Source organism: Rana temporaria, chromosome 2, assembly GCF_905171775.1.
Source record: "Rana temporaria chromosome 2, aRanTem1.1, whole genome shotgun sequence".
NCBI classification, from domain to species: Eukaryota; Metazoa; Chordata; class Amphibia; order Anura; family Ranidae; genus Rana; species Rana temporaria.
Genome location: NC_053490.1, coordinates 65205072 through 65218502, shown reverse-complemented (window position 1 = coordinate 65218502; position 13431 = coordinate 65205072). Strand labels below are relative to the sequence as shown.

The 13431-nt window shown below is 44.7% G+C and overlaps 1 protein-coding gene across 4 annotated transcripts in view; it reads left to right on the top strand.

Annotated features, from left to right (window-relative positions):
* Positions 1-13431, top strand: part of FNDC3A (fibronectin type III domain containing 3A) — a 310643-nt gene that overhangs the window by 215712 nt on the left and 81500 nt on the right. For all 4 annotated transcript variants that reach the window (XM_040340289.1, XM_040340290.1, XM_040340292.1 and 1 more), the window contains one exon: positions 8876-9139. In XM_040340289.1, coding sequence (XP_040196223.1) covers positions 8876-9139 — 264 coding nt within the window. The remainder of the gene's footprint in view (positions 1-8875; positions 9140-13431) is intronic.

Sequence of the window (13431 nt, the reverse complement as noted above, 5' to 3'; positions counted from 1 at the left end):
TTTCGGAAAATCTGGCGGCACCCCCCCATGTTGAGGGCATGTGGGCTGGGCGCTCGCTCCCTTCCTAGGTGACCTGCTGGGCTGCATGCTTGGATAAGGGTCTGGTCAGTGGCGGCTGGTGCTCAATTTTTTTGGTGGGGGGGCAGGGCGGCAAACAAATCTGCATTTTTATTGCTGCCAATTGTTTTGTTTACGTTGTCAGTGGGAAACGCATCATCTGTTGTTAACCACTTTCCCACCGGACCATTTGTCAGCCTTAAGACCAGAGGTGTTTTTACAATTTTCCACTGCGCTGCTTTAACTGGTAATTGCGCGGCCATACAATGTTGTACCCAAACAAAATTTGCGTCCTTTTTTCCCCACAAATAGAGCTTTCTTTTGATGGTATTTGATTGCGATTTTTAGTGTTTGCGATATAAACGGAAAAAGAGCGAAAATTTTGAGAAAAAATGATATTTTCTACTTTTTGTTATAAGAAAAATCAAACAAACTCAATTTTAGTCATACATTTTGGCCAAAATGTATTCAGCCACATGTCTTTAGTAAAAAAAATGCCAATAAGCGTATATTTATTGGTTTGCGCAAAAGTTATAGCATCTACAAACTAGGGTACATTTTCTGGAATTTACACAGCTTTTATTTTATGACTGCCTATCTCAATTCTTGAGGTGCTAAAATAGCAGGGAAGTACAAAACCCCCCCAAATGACCCCATTTTGGAAAGTAGACACCCCAAGGAACCTGCTGAAAGGCATGTTGAGTCCATTGAATATTTTTTTTTTTTGTACCAAGTGATTGAATAATGACAAAAAAAAAAAAAGAAATTACAAAAAGTTGTCGCTAAATGATATATTGCTCACACATGCCATAGTTATATGTGGAATTGCACCCCAAAATACATTCTGCTGCTTCTCCTGAGTACGGGGATACCACATGTGTGGGACTTTTTGCGAGTCTAGCCGCGTACGGTGCCCCGAAAACCAAGCATCGCCTTCAGGATTTCTAAGGGCGCAAATTTTTTATTTCACTCCTCACTACCTATCACAGTTTTGAAGGCCATAAAATGCCCAAATAGCACAAACCCCCCCCAAATGACCCCATTTTGGAAAGTAGACACCCCAGGCTATTTGCTGAGAGGCATGTTGAGTCCATGGAATATTTAATATTTTGCCACAAGTTGCGGGAATATGACAATTTTTTTTTTTTTTGCACAAAGTTGTCACTAAATGATATATTGCTCACATATGCCATGGGCATATGTGGAATTACACTCCAAAATACATTCTGCAGCTTCTCCTGAGTACGGGGATACCACATGTGTGGGACTTTTTGGGAGCCTAGCAGCGTACGGGACCCCGAAAACCAAGCACGGCCTTCAGGATTTCTAAGGGCATACATTTTTGATTTCACTCCTCACTACCGATCACTACCTATCACAGTATTGAAGGCCATAAAATGCCATGATGGCACACAACTCCCCCAAATGACCCCATTTTGGAAAGTAGACACCCCAGGCTATTTTCTGAGAGGCATTTTGAGTTCATGGAATATTTTATATCTTGCCACCAGTTGCTGGAATATGACAAACTTTTTTTTTTTTTTTTTTTGCACAAAGTTGTTACTAAATGATATATTGCTCACACATGCCATGGTTATATGTGGAATTGCACCCCAAAATACATTCTGCTGCTTCTCCTGAGTACGGGGATACCACATGTGTGGGACTTTTCGGGAGCCTAGCCGCGTACGGGGCCCTGAAAACCAAGCACCGCCTTCAGGATTTCTAAGGGCGCAAATTTTTGATTTCACTCCTCGCTGCCTATCACAGTTTCGGAGGCCATGGAATTCCCAGATGGCACACAACCCCCCCAAATGACCCCATTTTGGAAAGTAGACACCCCAAGCTATTTGCTGAGAGGCATGGTGAGTATTTTACAGCGCTCATTTATTTTTGAAAATGAAGAAAGATATATATATATATTTTTTTCTTTTTTCAATTTTCAAATCTTTGTGACAAAAAGCAAGATCTGCAAAATACTCAACATACCTCTCAGCAAATAGCTTGGGGTGTCTACTTTCCAAAATGGGGTCATTTGGGGGGGTTTTGTGCCATCTGGGCATTCCATGGCCTCCAAAACTGTGATAGGTAGTGAGGAGTGAAATCAAAAATTTACACCCTTAGAAAGCCTGAAGGTGGTGATTGGTTTTTGGGGTCCTGTACGCGGCTAGGCTCCCAAAAAGTCTCACACATGTGGTATCCCCGTACTCAGGAGAAGCAGCAGAATGTATTTTGGGGTGTAATTCCACATATGCCCATGGCATGTTTGAGCAATATATCATTTAGTGACAACTTTGTGCAAAGAAAATAAAACAAAATAATAATAATTCTCTTTCCTACAACTTGTGTCAAAATATAAAATATTCCATGGACTCGAGATGCCTCTCAGCAAATAGCTTGGGGTGTCTACTTTCCAAAATGGGGTCATTTGGGGGGGTTTTGAACTGTCCTGGCATTTTATGAACAACATTTAGAAGCTTATGTCACACATTACCCACTCTTCTAACCACTTGAAGAAAAAGCCCTTTCTGACACTGTTTGTTTACATAAAAACATATTATTTTTTTGCAAGAAAGTTAAGTTGAACCCCCAAACATTATATATTATTTTAAAGCAAAGGCCCTACAGATTAAAATGGTGGGTGTTGCATTTTTTTTTACCACGCAGTATTTGCGCAGCGATTTTTCAAATGCATTTTTTTGGGCAAAAATACATATTTTTTTATTTTAATGCACTAAAACACACTATATTGCCCAAATGTTTGATGAAATAAAAAAGATGATCTTAGGCCGAGTACATAGATACCAAACATGACATGCTTTAAAATTGCGCACAAATGCGCAGTGGCGACAAACTACATACATTTTTAAAAGCCTTTAAAAGCCTCTACGGGTTACCACATTAGATTTACAGAGGAGGTCTACTGCTAAAATTACTGCCCTCGATCTGACCTTCGCGGTGATACCTCACATGCATGGTTCAATTGCTGTTTACATATGACGCCAGACTGACACTTATGTTTGCTTTTGCGCGAGAGCAGGGGGGGGACAGGGGTGCTTTTTTTTTTTTTATTATTATTATTATTTCATTTGCTTTTTTAATTTTATTTTAAACTGTTTCTTACTTTTTTTATAATTTTTATTGTTATCTTAGGGCATGTAAATATCCCCTATGATAGCAATAGTTAGTGACAGGTACTCTTTTTTGAAAAAATTGGGGTCTATTAGACCCTAGATCTCTCCTCTGCCCTTAAAGCATCTGACCACACCAAGATCGGTGTGATAAAATGTTTTTCCACTTTCCCAATGGCGCGGTTTATATCCGGGGAGGGGACATTCCCTCCCACTGCTTGTAAAAGCAGTTTAGAGGCTAATTAGCCGCTAGGACTGTTTTTACATGAAAGCCAACCGCTGGCTGAAAAGAATGATACCAAGATGATACCTAAACCCGCAGGCATCATTCTGGTATAACCATTCAAAGTCCAGCAACATACCATACGTTGATGGTTCTTGTTGGACATGTATTGTAATCTTTTTTTTTTCATGCAGCCTAGCCTGTTGGCTGAACGAAAAAAAGAGATTGATCGGTGGGTATGCCCACCATTAGAATACCTCCCTTCATCCACCCACTTCTAATGATGGGCATACATGCACCATTTATATATGCCGAAGCATGGGGGCATCCTCCCACAAAAGTTATGCCGCTCACACACGTATGTACGCCGCATAAAAAGTTATGGCGCATACACACGGTCGGACTTTTCCACGGGCAAGCTTCCGACGGAATTTCGACCGTATGTACGCGGCATTAGGAGCAAAATCGCTCCTCCGCCCCTAATGCCCCCATGCTTCGGCATATATGCTCTTTTTTTAACTGTGGTGGTGAAATCACCTCCCACAGTGTTGGAGTCGCGGCTTTATGTATCGTGGGAGCAAACGCTGTTGCTGTCACGCTAAATAAATCCGTGCTGCAACTGAATGGCGTACCTGCTAAGCAAATGATGGTTAACATTATAACAAAGTAACATTACATTTTAACATTAAGATCTTACCATACCATACCTGCAAAGCAAATACCAAAAAAATAAAAACAGTAAAAAATAAAACATTTTTTAACGCAACCTGTGCCTAAAAAATATACATGCCGAAGCATGGGGGCATCCTCCCGCATAAAAAGTTATGCCGCATACACACGGTCGAACTTTTTCACGGGCAAGCCTCCGTCGGAATTTCGACCGTATGTACGCGGCATTAGGAGCAAAATCGCTCCTCCGCCCCTAATGCCCCCATGCTTCGGCATATATGCTTTTTTTTTAACTGTGGTGGTGAAATCACCTCCTACAGCGTTGGAGTCACAGCTTTATAAATCGTGGGAGCAAACGCTGTTGCTGTCACGCTAAATAAATCCGCGATGCAACTGAATGGCGTACCTGCTAAACAAATGATGGTCAACAATAAAACAAACATTACAGTATAACATACCATACCTGCAAAGCAAATACAATAAAACATTGTAAAAATAGAGAGAATAGATATAGAACAATAGTGAGTGGACAGTAGAGAGTGAACATAAGAGAACAATAAAGAGAGGAGAAAAATACAACCACAACTATTTTTGGATTTTTTATTTTATATTTTTTTTGTGTTTTTGTGTGTTTTTTTAATTTTTTTTCCACTTTTTTTCACTTTTATAAAAACTGTAAGAAAACTGTAAACTGAACGTTGCAGATTATGGTCTCTCAAAATGTGATGGCCATCACATATTCCGAGACCCTGTGTTGGTGTGCCTAGGACTGTGTGGTGCTGTACCCTACGCTAAAACTCAATTAGTGTGTGGTAGCGTTTGAAACATACACCAATGCAGAGACCAGGTTGGTCAGGATAGTCGGGACAATAAAAGCGGGTGTCACGCCTAAATCCGAGTTTGCTGCAGACACAACATCTTTTTTGGCGGGATCTTTGGGTAGGGGTACCAGGGAGGACAAAAGGAAAATGCCTCTCATACAGCCGGCTCACTGCATTTGCGTTGGGAAGGTGGGGCACAGCACCATCTGGAAACAGAAGGGCTTCGACGATCTCTTCCTGGAATTTTAGGAAGGATCCAGTCCGTCCTGAAGCTCTGTATAGCACATGAGCGTTCAGCAAAGCCAATTGAAACAAATAAACTGACACTTTTTTGTACCAGCGTTTGGACCTCCGGGCAATTAGGTACGGCGCCAACAACTGGTCATTGAGGTCCACCCCTCCCATGTTAAGGTTGTACTCGTGGATACAGAGGGGTTTCTCCACAACACCAGTCGCCGTAGGAATTTGGACTGCCGTGTCTGCGTGAAGCGTGGACAGAACGAAAACATTCCGTGAATCCCTCCACTTCACTGCTAACAAATTATTACACTGTAAGCAGGCTCTCTCCCCCCGACTAAGACGGGATTCTACAAGCCGTTGGGGGATGCCCCGGTGATTAGGTCGCACGGTGCCACATGCGCCAATTCCATAATCAAAAAGGTGACTAAAAAGTGGCACGCTTGTGTAATAATTGTCCACGTACAAGTGGTACCCCTTTCCGAATAAGGGTGACACCAATTCCCACACTATCTTACCAGCGCTCCCTATGTAATCAGGGCAATTCTCCGGCTCTACGTGACTGTCTTTTCCCTCGTAAACCATAAAGCTAGATGTATAGCCTGTTGCCCTGTCACAGAGCTTATACAACTTGACCCCGTATCTGGCACGCTTGCTGGGAAGGAATTGTTTGAATGACAAGCGGCCAGAAAACGTAACCAGGCACTCATCAACGCAGACAACTTGTTGGGGATTATACAAGGCTGCAAACCGTTCGTTGAAGTGGTTTACGAGGGGCCGAATTTTGTAGAGCCGATCGAATCCAGGGTCTCCCCGAGGACGACAGAGTTCATTGTCACTAAAATGCATGAACCTCAAGATCTGCTCGTATCGTGTCCTGGTCATGGAGGCAGAGAAAATGGGCATATGGTGAACTGGGTGCGTGGACCAATACATCCGCAGCTCACTCTTTTTAGTAATGCCCATGATGAGGGAAAGGCCCAGAAAGATCTTAAATTCGGAAACCGTAATTGGCTTCCAATCTCTGGCAAGGGACAGCTGGGGATTAGCGGCGATGAATTGACCAGCGTACAAATTGCTTTGGTCCACAATAGATCTATAGAGATCTTCCGTGAAATACAGCGAATAAAAATCCAGTGACGTAAAATCAACTGTATTCACCTGAATTCCGGGTTGGCCAGTGAATGGGGGAAGTACGGGTGCTGCAGAAGTGGTGGGTACCCAATCAGGATTGGCGAATGCAGCAGGAAGGGCACTATGGGGACGGGCCTGTCTTTGTCGTCTTCTTCTTGGTGGCAGCGGGACACTACTAGTGCTTGCCACCTCTCCAGCTTGAACTGCACTTATGGGACTCGCCACGTCACCAAGTGTTACTGCAGTGCTGGATATATGACCAGGATGTACTAGGCCGCTGGTGCTTGCCAGTTCACCAGAAGGAATAGCGGTGCTAGTACTTCTCTCCTCCATACGAGAGCCCTGCGGTTCTTGCACCTCAGCGACAGCAGAAGATCGGGGTCTGGTACGCCTGACCCTAGCAGGGACCACTCCGTCGTCAGAGCTATCTGTCAGGGAGCCACTGTCGTCTACAGGATCGTATTCTGAGCAAGAATTTGACAGATGCGTGACCTCCTCATCACTATCTGTCAGGCTCATAAACAAGTAGGCCTCTTCATCACTGTACAATCGATTTGCCATTTTGGGCTCTAAATTTAGGGGTACAGTGGTGAGATTCACAGGCAAAAAAGCACCTGACCTGTTAGTGACCGAGTCAATCGCTACCAAAAAAACTGTTAGCGATCGCAGAGATCAGGCCTGTCTCTGCGAACGCTGCAGTTATGTGTTTTTGTGTTTTGTGTCAGTGATCGATCGATCGATACTGCACTTCGGTGGGCTGGACTGGGCGAAGGGGCTAAACGCAGGTGCTAGCAGGTATCTGGGCTGATCCAGCTAACCATGCGTTTTTGGGAACCCTAAACTGCAGGGGACGCTAGTATAGATCTGATCAGATCAAGTATCGATCCGATCAGATATTAAACCACTAAAGGGAGGCGTATGGTGCGTGCGTGGGTGTTAGCGCTATTGGCCGCTGCCTGGGGCGACGCAGACCCTATCTGGCGCTAAAACCAAACTTTGATCACCCGCCGGGCGATCAGGGGGTTAAAACTTTATTGCAAAAAATATGGCGGGTGCCTTGATGCTATAAAAAATTAACTAGCTAAACTGCGTCACCGGTGACACTTATACTGTGATCACTGGTGACAGGGGGTGATGATGGGGTTAAACCTTTGTTGGGGGGGGTTAGGGGGGGTCCCTAGACTATTTAGGGCCTAAGACTGATTACCCTAACACTTATTTTTGTCACTAATGACACTAGTACAGCGATCAAAAAAAAATCTGATTGCTGTACTGGGTGACACAGTGACAGGCAGTGAATGGGTTAATTTGGGGGGTGATCGGGGGGTGATCAGGGGGTTAAATGTGTGCCTATGTGACCTGGTGTCAGTGTAGTGTTGTGCAACTCACTGTTGGATGCTCTCTCCCTCTCGGTCTGGAACGGAAAGACCGACACGAGGGAGAGAGCAGTACTTCCCCTGCCAATGTTTACAAAACATTGCCAGGGGAAGACAACCATTGGTTAGAGCGATCACCAGGTCCAGGCCAGATTTTATTGGCCTGGACCTGGTGATTGATCAGTTCTGCATCGAATCTGATCATCGGGAACGGCGGGGGGGCGCGCGTGCGCGCCCCATCGCCGTTCACGCGCCGGACGTCATAATACGTGATCTCGCCCAGGAGAGCCACCTTGTGGACGTATTATGACGGTGCGCGGTCGGCAAGTGGTTAAGAATGTGGCGGCCTGCTCCTTACAACCACCTATACACGAGCCGCTGGCTAAGAAAAAAAAACCCACTGGAAACCGGTGCTTAGCAGCGGCTAACAGCATTTAGGAGCTGTCAGCTTTTTTTTTTTTTTTTGCTGGCAAATCGCTCCCAAAAATACAAAAAAGCTTTTTTTTCTGTTCCTAGAAGCTGAAGCTTGAAAAATACTTCTAGCCTAAAATAGTGTATATGGACACATAGGGTAATTACTTACTTCTAGCGGCAGGAAAAGAATAAATGCTCAAAGCAGCTGCTTGGAGCTTAAAGTTAAGTTGGTGTGCACGGAGCCTAAGGCCCGGTTCACACTGATACGCTGTGAATTTGGTCCGTTTTTTGTCCATTCTGAGGTGCGAGTTATACTGCGAATTTACCGTGATTTTAACGCAAATTTCAGGAGTTGCTGCGATTGATGTTCTAGCCAATGGAATCATAGTGTAAAAAAAAGGTGTTAACTTCCTGTGTACTTCCTGTTTTTTGTGGAGAATCGGGTAGTGAAATTCGCACATATGTGAACCATTAATGTGATTCCAGAAAGATTTACATTGATGTCTATGGAGACTTAATTTGCAATGCAGTAAACTCGCACAAGACCCCTTTTTTATCGCATTCGTAGAGGAATTGCAACGCATGTATGCGAATTTAGAATGGTTTCGAAACATCACATTCGGTATGAACTCGCATCAGTGTGAACCAGGTCTAACGGCTTGGTTGAAATTGCCTATTTAAACTGTATAAACAGAACTAATAACCTAAATGGTATGTTTTTTTTTTATAGCTTAATTTGTTTACAGATTAGATATACTGTACAGATTTAATTTCTCCGTTGTTTCCTGCAAATCCTGTGTTTAATTTTTCTAGATCCGCTATCACATGGGAGGTCCAGTCTCAGAGATGAGAGGTCAAGTAAAATACATGAGCGACTGCAGAAGAAGCTAAAGGACAGACATGGTGCGCAGAAAGACAAACTCAACAGCCCCCCATATTCACCCAAGAAAAGCACTTCTCCAGTCAATGAATCCAATGGCATTATCAAAGGGCAAAACAGTCCATCTCTAAACACAGGACAGTCCAAGAACAAGCAGAAAGGGAAGACATCTGCCCAGATAGAAGCTGAACTGCCAGGTAATTGTGACCATAAAAAGGATGCCAAGGACTGGTGATAATTGAGGATGATTTATCATGTTGTACAAACTGTTAGTGCATTGCTAAAACTTTAAAGGGATTAATAATGCTATTTTTTTTTTATTTGGTGTATTTTTAAACGCTAGTAAATGTGAGATATTAAAGTACCTGTAGGCGGTAAGATACTTTACAAATCTGCAGTCTACACATTCTCCTAGCATGTCTGCTTATCATTTCAGTAGTTACCTGTGATGACTTACCTCTTCCTACTATAGATCCCTCGCCACAGAGACCAGCCCTGTCACTTCCTATTGGTGCCCCTAGACATAAGATGACAATGGGATGTGTTATATCCTCTGTGTTGTGGGAGACACAAGACTCTGGGCTGGAACAATGGATGTTTATTCAGTACAGCTGTACACTGCAACATGCATCTCAGGACATTACATATCTCTGCTTTCTACATGTGGTCTCTCTAAGATGGCTACTATGCCCCTTGACCCTTGTCATCACTGCTGGGTGGAGCCAGCCTTAAAGTGCCAGTACATGTGGAACCCTTCAGGTATAACACCTTCCATCCATCCCTAAAAAAACAAAAAAAAACAAAAACAAAACAATAACAGGCACAAAACATTAACTGATAACTGTCCAATAACAGTCCTCCAAACACAGGAGAATTACGGGACTTCAAGCTTGCGGGGTTAATATGTCATCGGATCCTTCCGTCGGCCACGTCGAAAGTCTCGTAACCGCTCTTGCAACTGAAACCGGTCAGGAGGGCGACAGTGTCGTTGAGGCCGGGCATCCAGCGATTCGGGACCGGAGGAAACAGGGCTGGCCGGAATGGGTACCGGCAGGGCCAAGAAGGGATCCCCCAGCTCAGAGGGTAAACAGACCTCCGGACCAGAGCTGGAGGGCTCTGTTGGAGCTAAGTTCAAAAGTTCAGAGTCCCCGCAATCATCAGTCTCTGTGCATCCTGATTTGCTGGGAGCAGATCCTTGAGACACTGGTGGTTCAGCCGGCATCAGGGATTCGGGCAGTTGAGAACGAGGACGCAGTTGGTCCACATGACGTCTGCAAATGGAACCATCTTCCAGGCGGACCTTGTACATCTTGGGTCCCAAGGTCTCTGCAATGACAGCAGGAAGCCAACGGGTGTTGGAAGCCCCATAAGATCGGGCCCATACCTTTTGTTGGGCTGTGAATCGGGGGAGCTCATTGTGTTGGACCATCTTGTCTTGGGACTGTAGTACATGTTCCTGGACTGTTTGAGGGCGGAGCATATCCAAAACAGTCCATGGCTGCCGCCCCAGAAGGAGTTCTGCTGGAGTTTTCCCAGTGGTTGCATGTGGTGTGTTTCTGTAAGCAGAAAGGAAGGAGTCCAGCTGCTGGGGTGACAGGGACTGTTTACTTGCAGCCACTGTAGCTTTGAAATAGCGTTTAAAAGTCTGCACAAACCGCTCTGCTTGACCATTCGTAGCCGGGTGGTAAGGTGCGGTCAACTTGTGCTTGATGTTGTGGGCAGTCAGGAAACGCTGAAACTCCTGACTGGTGAATTGTGCACCGTTGTCTGTGACGATTTCTCTGGGGTATCCAAACGTAGCAGCGAGATGTAACAGTATGGAAACCGTTGCCTTAGTCGTTGGCTGAGTAACAGGAATTACCTCAGGCCACTTTGAATGGGCGTCCACTATGATCAAGAAGGTGTGTCCTCTGATCGGGCCTGCAAAGTCCAAGTGTAGGCGAAACCAAGGAACCGTGGGCCAAGTCCAGGGCTGGACGCACCCTCGAGGAGGGTCTCTTGCCGTTTGTGCACATCCAGCACAAGCATTCACATATGTTGTGATATCTGAGTCTAGGTTTGGCCACCACACATAGCCTCTGGCCTTTTGTTTCATACGTGTGCTCCCGGGATGACCAGTATGTAGCAAGTCCAGAATGTGTCTCCGGAGGGTCTGTGGAATGATCACTCGGTCTCCCCATAAAACACAGTTGCCAGCCACAGTTAATTCCATACGCCTACGGAAATAAGGTTCATACTCCTGTGTGACAGTTGCAGGCCAACCGGACCGTACCCAGGAGAGTATTGTTTTCAGAAAGGTATCCTTGTTTGTATGGGCTGCTATCTCCCCAGAAGACAAGAAGGACAGGCTGGTGTAACGACAACTCTTGACCGGTGGAGAAGAGTCCATGGACCTCCCTGTCAGTCGGGACATAGCGTCCGCATTAGCATTGGCATCATGACCACGATACTGAATTTTGTAGCTGTATGCCCCCAAGAATAGGGCATAGCGTTGGAGGCGGGCCGCAGTAGTCTGGGAGATGCCTTTGTCAGGGCTAAAGATCTGAAGGAGTGGTTTATGGTCCGTCAGTATGGTGAATTCCCTACCATACAGGTAAAGATGAAACTTCTTAATTGCCCATATCAGCGCAAGAGCCTCTTTGTCAATGTGTGAGTAATTGCTTTCTGCTTTTGTCAAAGACCTGGAGGCAAATGCCACTGGTTTTTCTGACCCATCTGGTAAGATGTGGGATAGTACCGCCCCCAGACCATAGGGTGAGGCATCACAAGCCAATATTGATACAAAAAAGTCACTGGCGCTCAATGGGAAATAACTAATATCCCATGAAATACTTGAAACCCTCGTATGGGCTGAGAACAGTCCGTGCTGCAGAGATCCGGATACCCTGAAGTACCACAAATACACAAATACACCAAAAAGGAAAACTCTGCGCTCCTGAAAGTTCACCAATTATAAATCCACTTAATGTTTGTGAAGAAAAAAACATACATTAACACTTTAATTTTCGGAAGATCCAGTCCTTTATATGGTTAAAAAAGGGAAAGTTTCCACAATGTACACAATATAATAAAAAAAGTATAAAAAAAACTTTCCAAATGTCTGCATCAGACCAGCACCCTCTTCAGACTTCAAATGGTTAAAGCTTGCGGTTTTAGTTTGTGGGCTGTCTAGCAAGACCTCATTAGTGCAAATGGTGAGCACAGTACATTACCCAGCCAGATGTAAACATCGATCGAATGTCCTTCTCCTGGCTGATGTAACAATGTCCGGGATACTAGGCTCTCTCCTATGCGGGTCTGGAAGCTTCACAGACCCGATAAATGTGACTGCTGGAGACACAGGGTGGATCAGCCTATCAGAAAGGACGCTCTCCCTGGGTGAACATGCAAGCGTCCCACGTCTGAGACACTGTTTCAGTAAACCAGCTGTACTGCAGGGAGAAGTTTAGGCGCCCTCCAGTGGGCAAAAAGCAGTGTGCGCTTGTTTAAAAATCAACAGCGTTGCATGGCGATTAAAAAAATCGGATATAAAAGTTCTTATGCATGAATAGGATCTTCCATCATAAAAGGGGGATATTAAGAGGGGTCCTAGACGACGCGTTTCGCCCTTACAAGAGCTTTGTCACAGGACTGTGACAAAGCTCTTGTAAGGGCGAAACGCGTCGTCTAGGACCCCTCTTAATATCCCCCTTTTATGATGGAAGATCCTATTCATGCATAAGAACTTTTATATCCGATTTTTTTAATCGCCATGCAACACTGTTGATTTTTCAACAAGCGCACACTGCTTTTTGCCCACTGGAGGGCGCCTAAACTTCTCCCTGCAGTACAGCTGGTTTACTGAAACAGTGTCTCAGACGTGGGACGCTTGCATGTTCACCCAGGGAGAGCGTCCTTTCTGATAGGCTGATCCACCCTGTGTCTCCAGCAGTCACATTTATCGGGTCTGTGAAGCTTCCAGACCCGCATAGGAGAGAGCCTAGTATCCCGGACATTGTTACATCAGCCAGGAAGAAGGACATTCGATCGATGTTTACATCTGGCTGGGTAATGTACTGTGCTCACCATTTGCACTAATGATGTCTTGCTAGACAGCCCACAAACTAAAACCGCAAGCTTTAACCATTTGAAGTCTGAAGAGGGTGCTGGTCTGATGCAGACATTTGGAAAGTTTTTTTTATACTTTTTTTATTATATTGTGTACATTGTGGAAACTTTCCCTTTTTTAACCATATAAAGGACTGGATCTTCCGAAAATTAAAGTGTTAATGTATGTTTTTTTCTTCACAAACATTAAGTGGATTTATAATTGGTGAACTTTCAGGAGCGCAGAGTTTTCCTTTTTGGTGTAATCATCACAAGCCAAGGTGAGAGGCTTCTGGAGGTCATAGTGCACGAGCATGCGTGACGCCAACAGCTTCCGCTTAGAAACTTCAAAAGCACGTTGGCATGCAGCCGACCAGTCCCATCTGGAGTGTTTCTCCAAAAG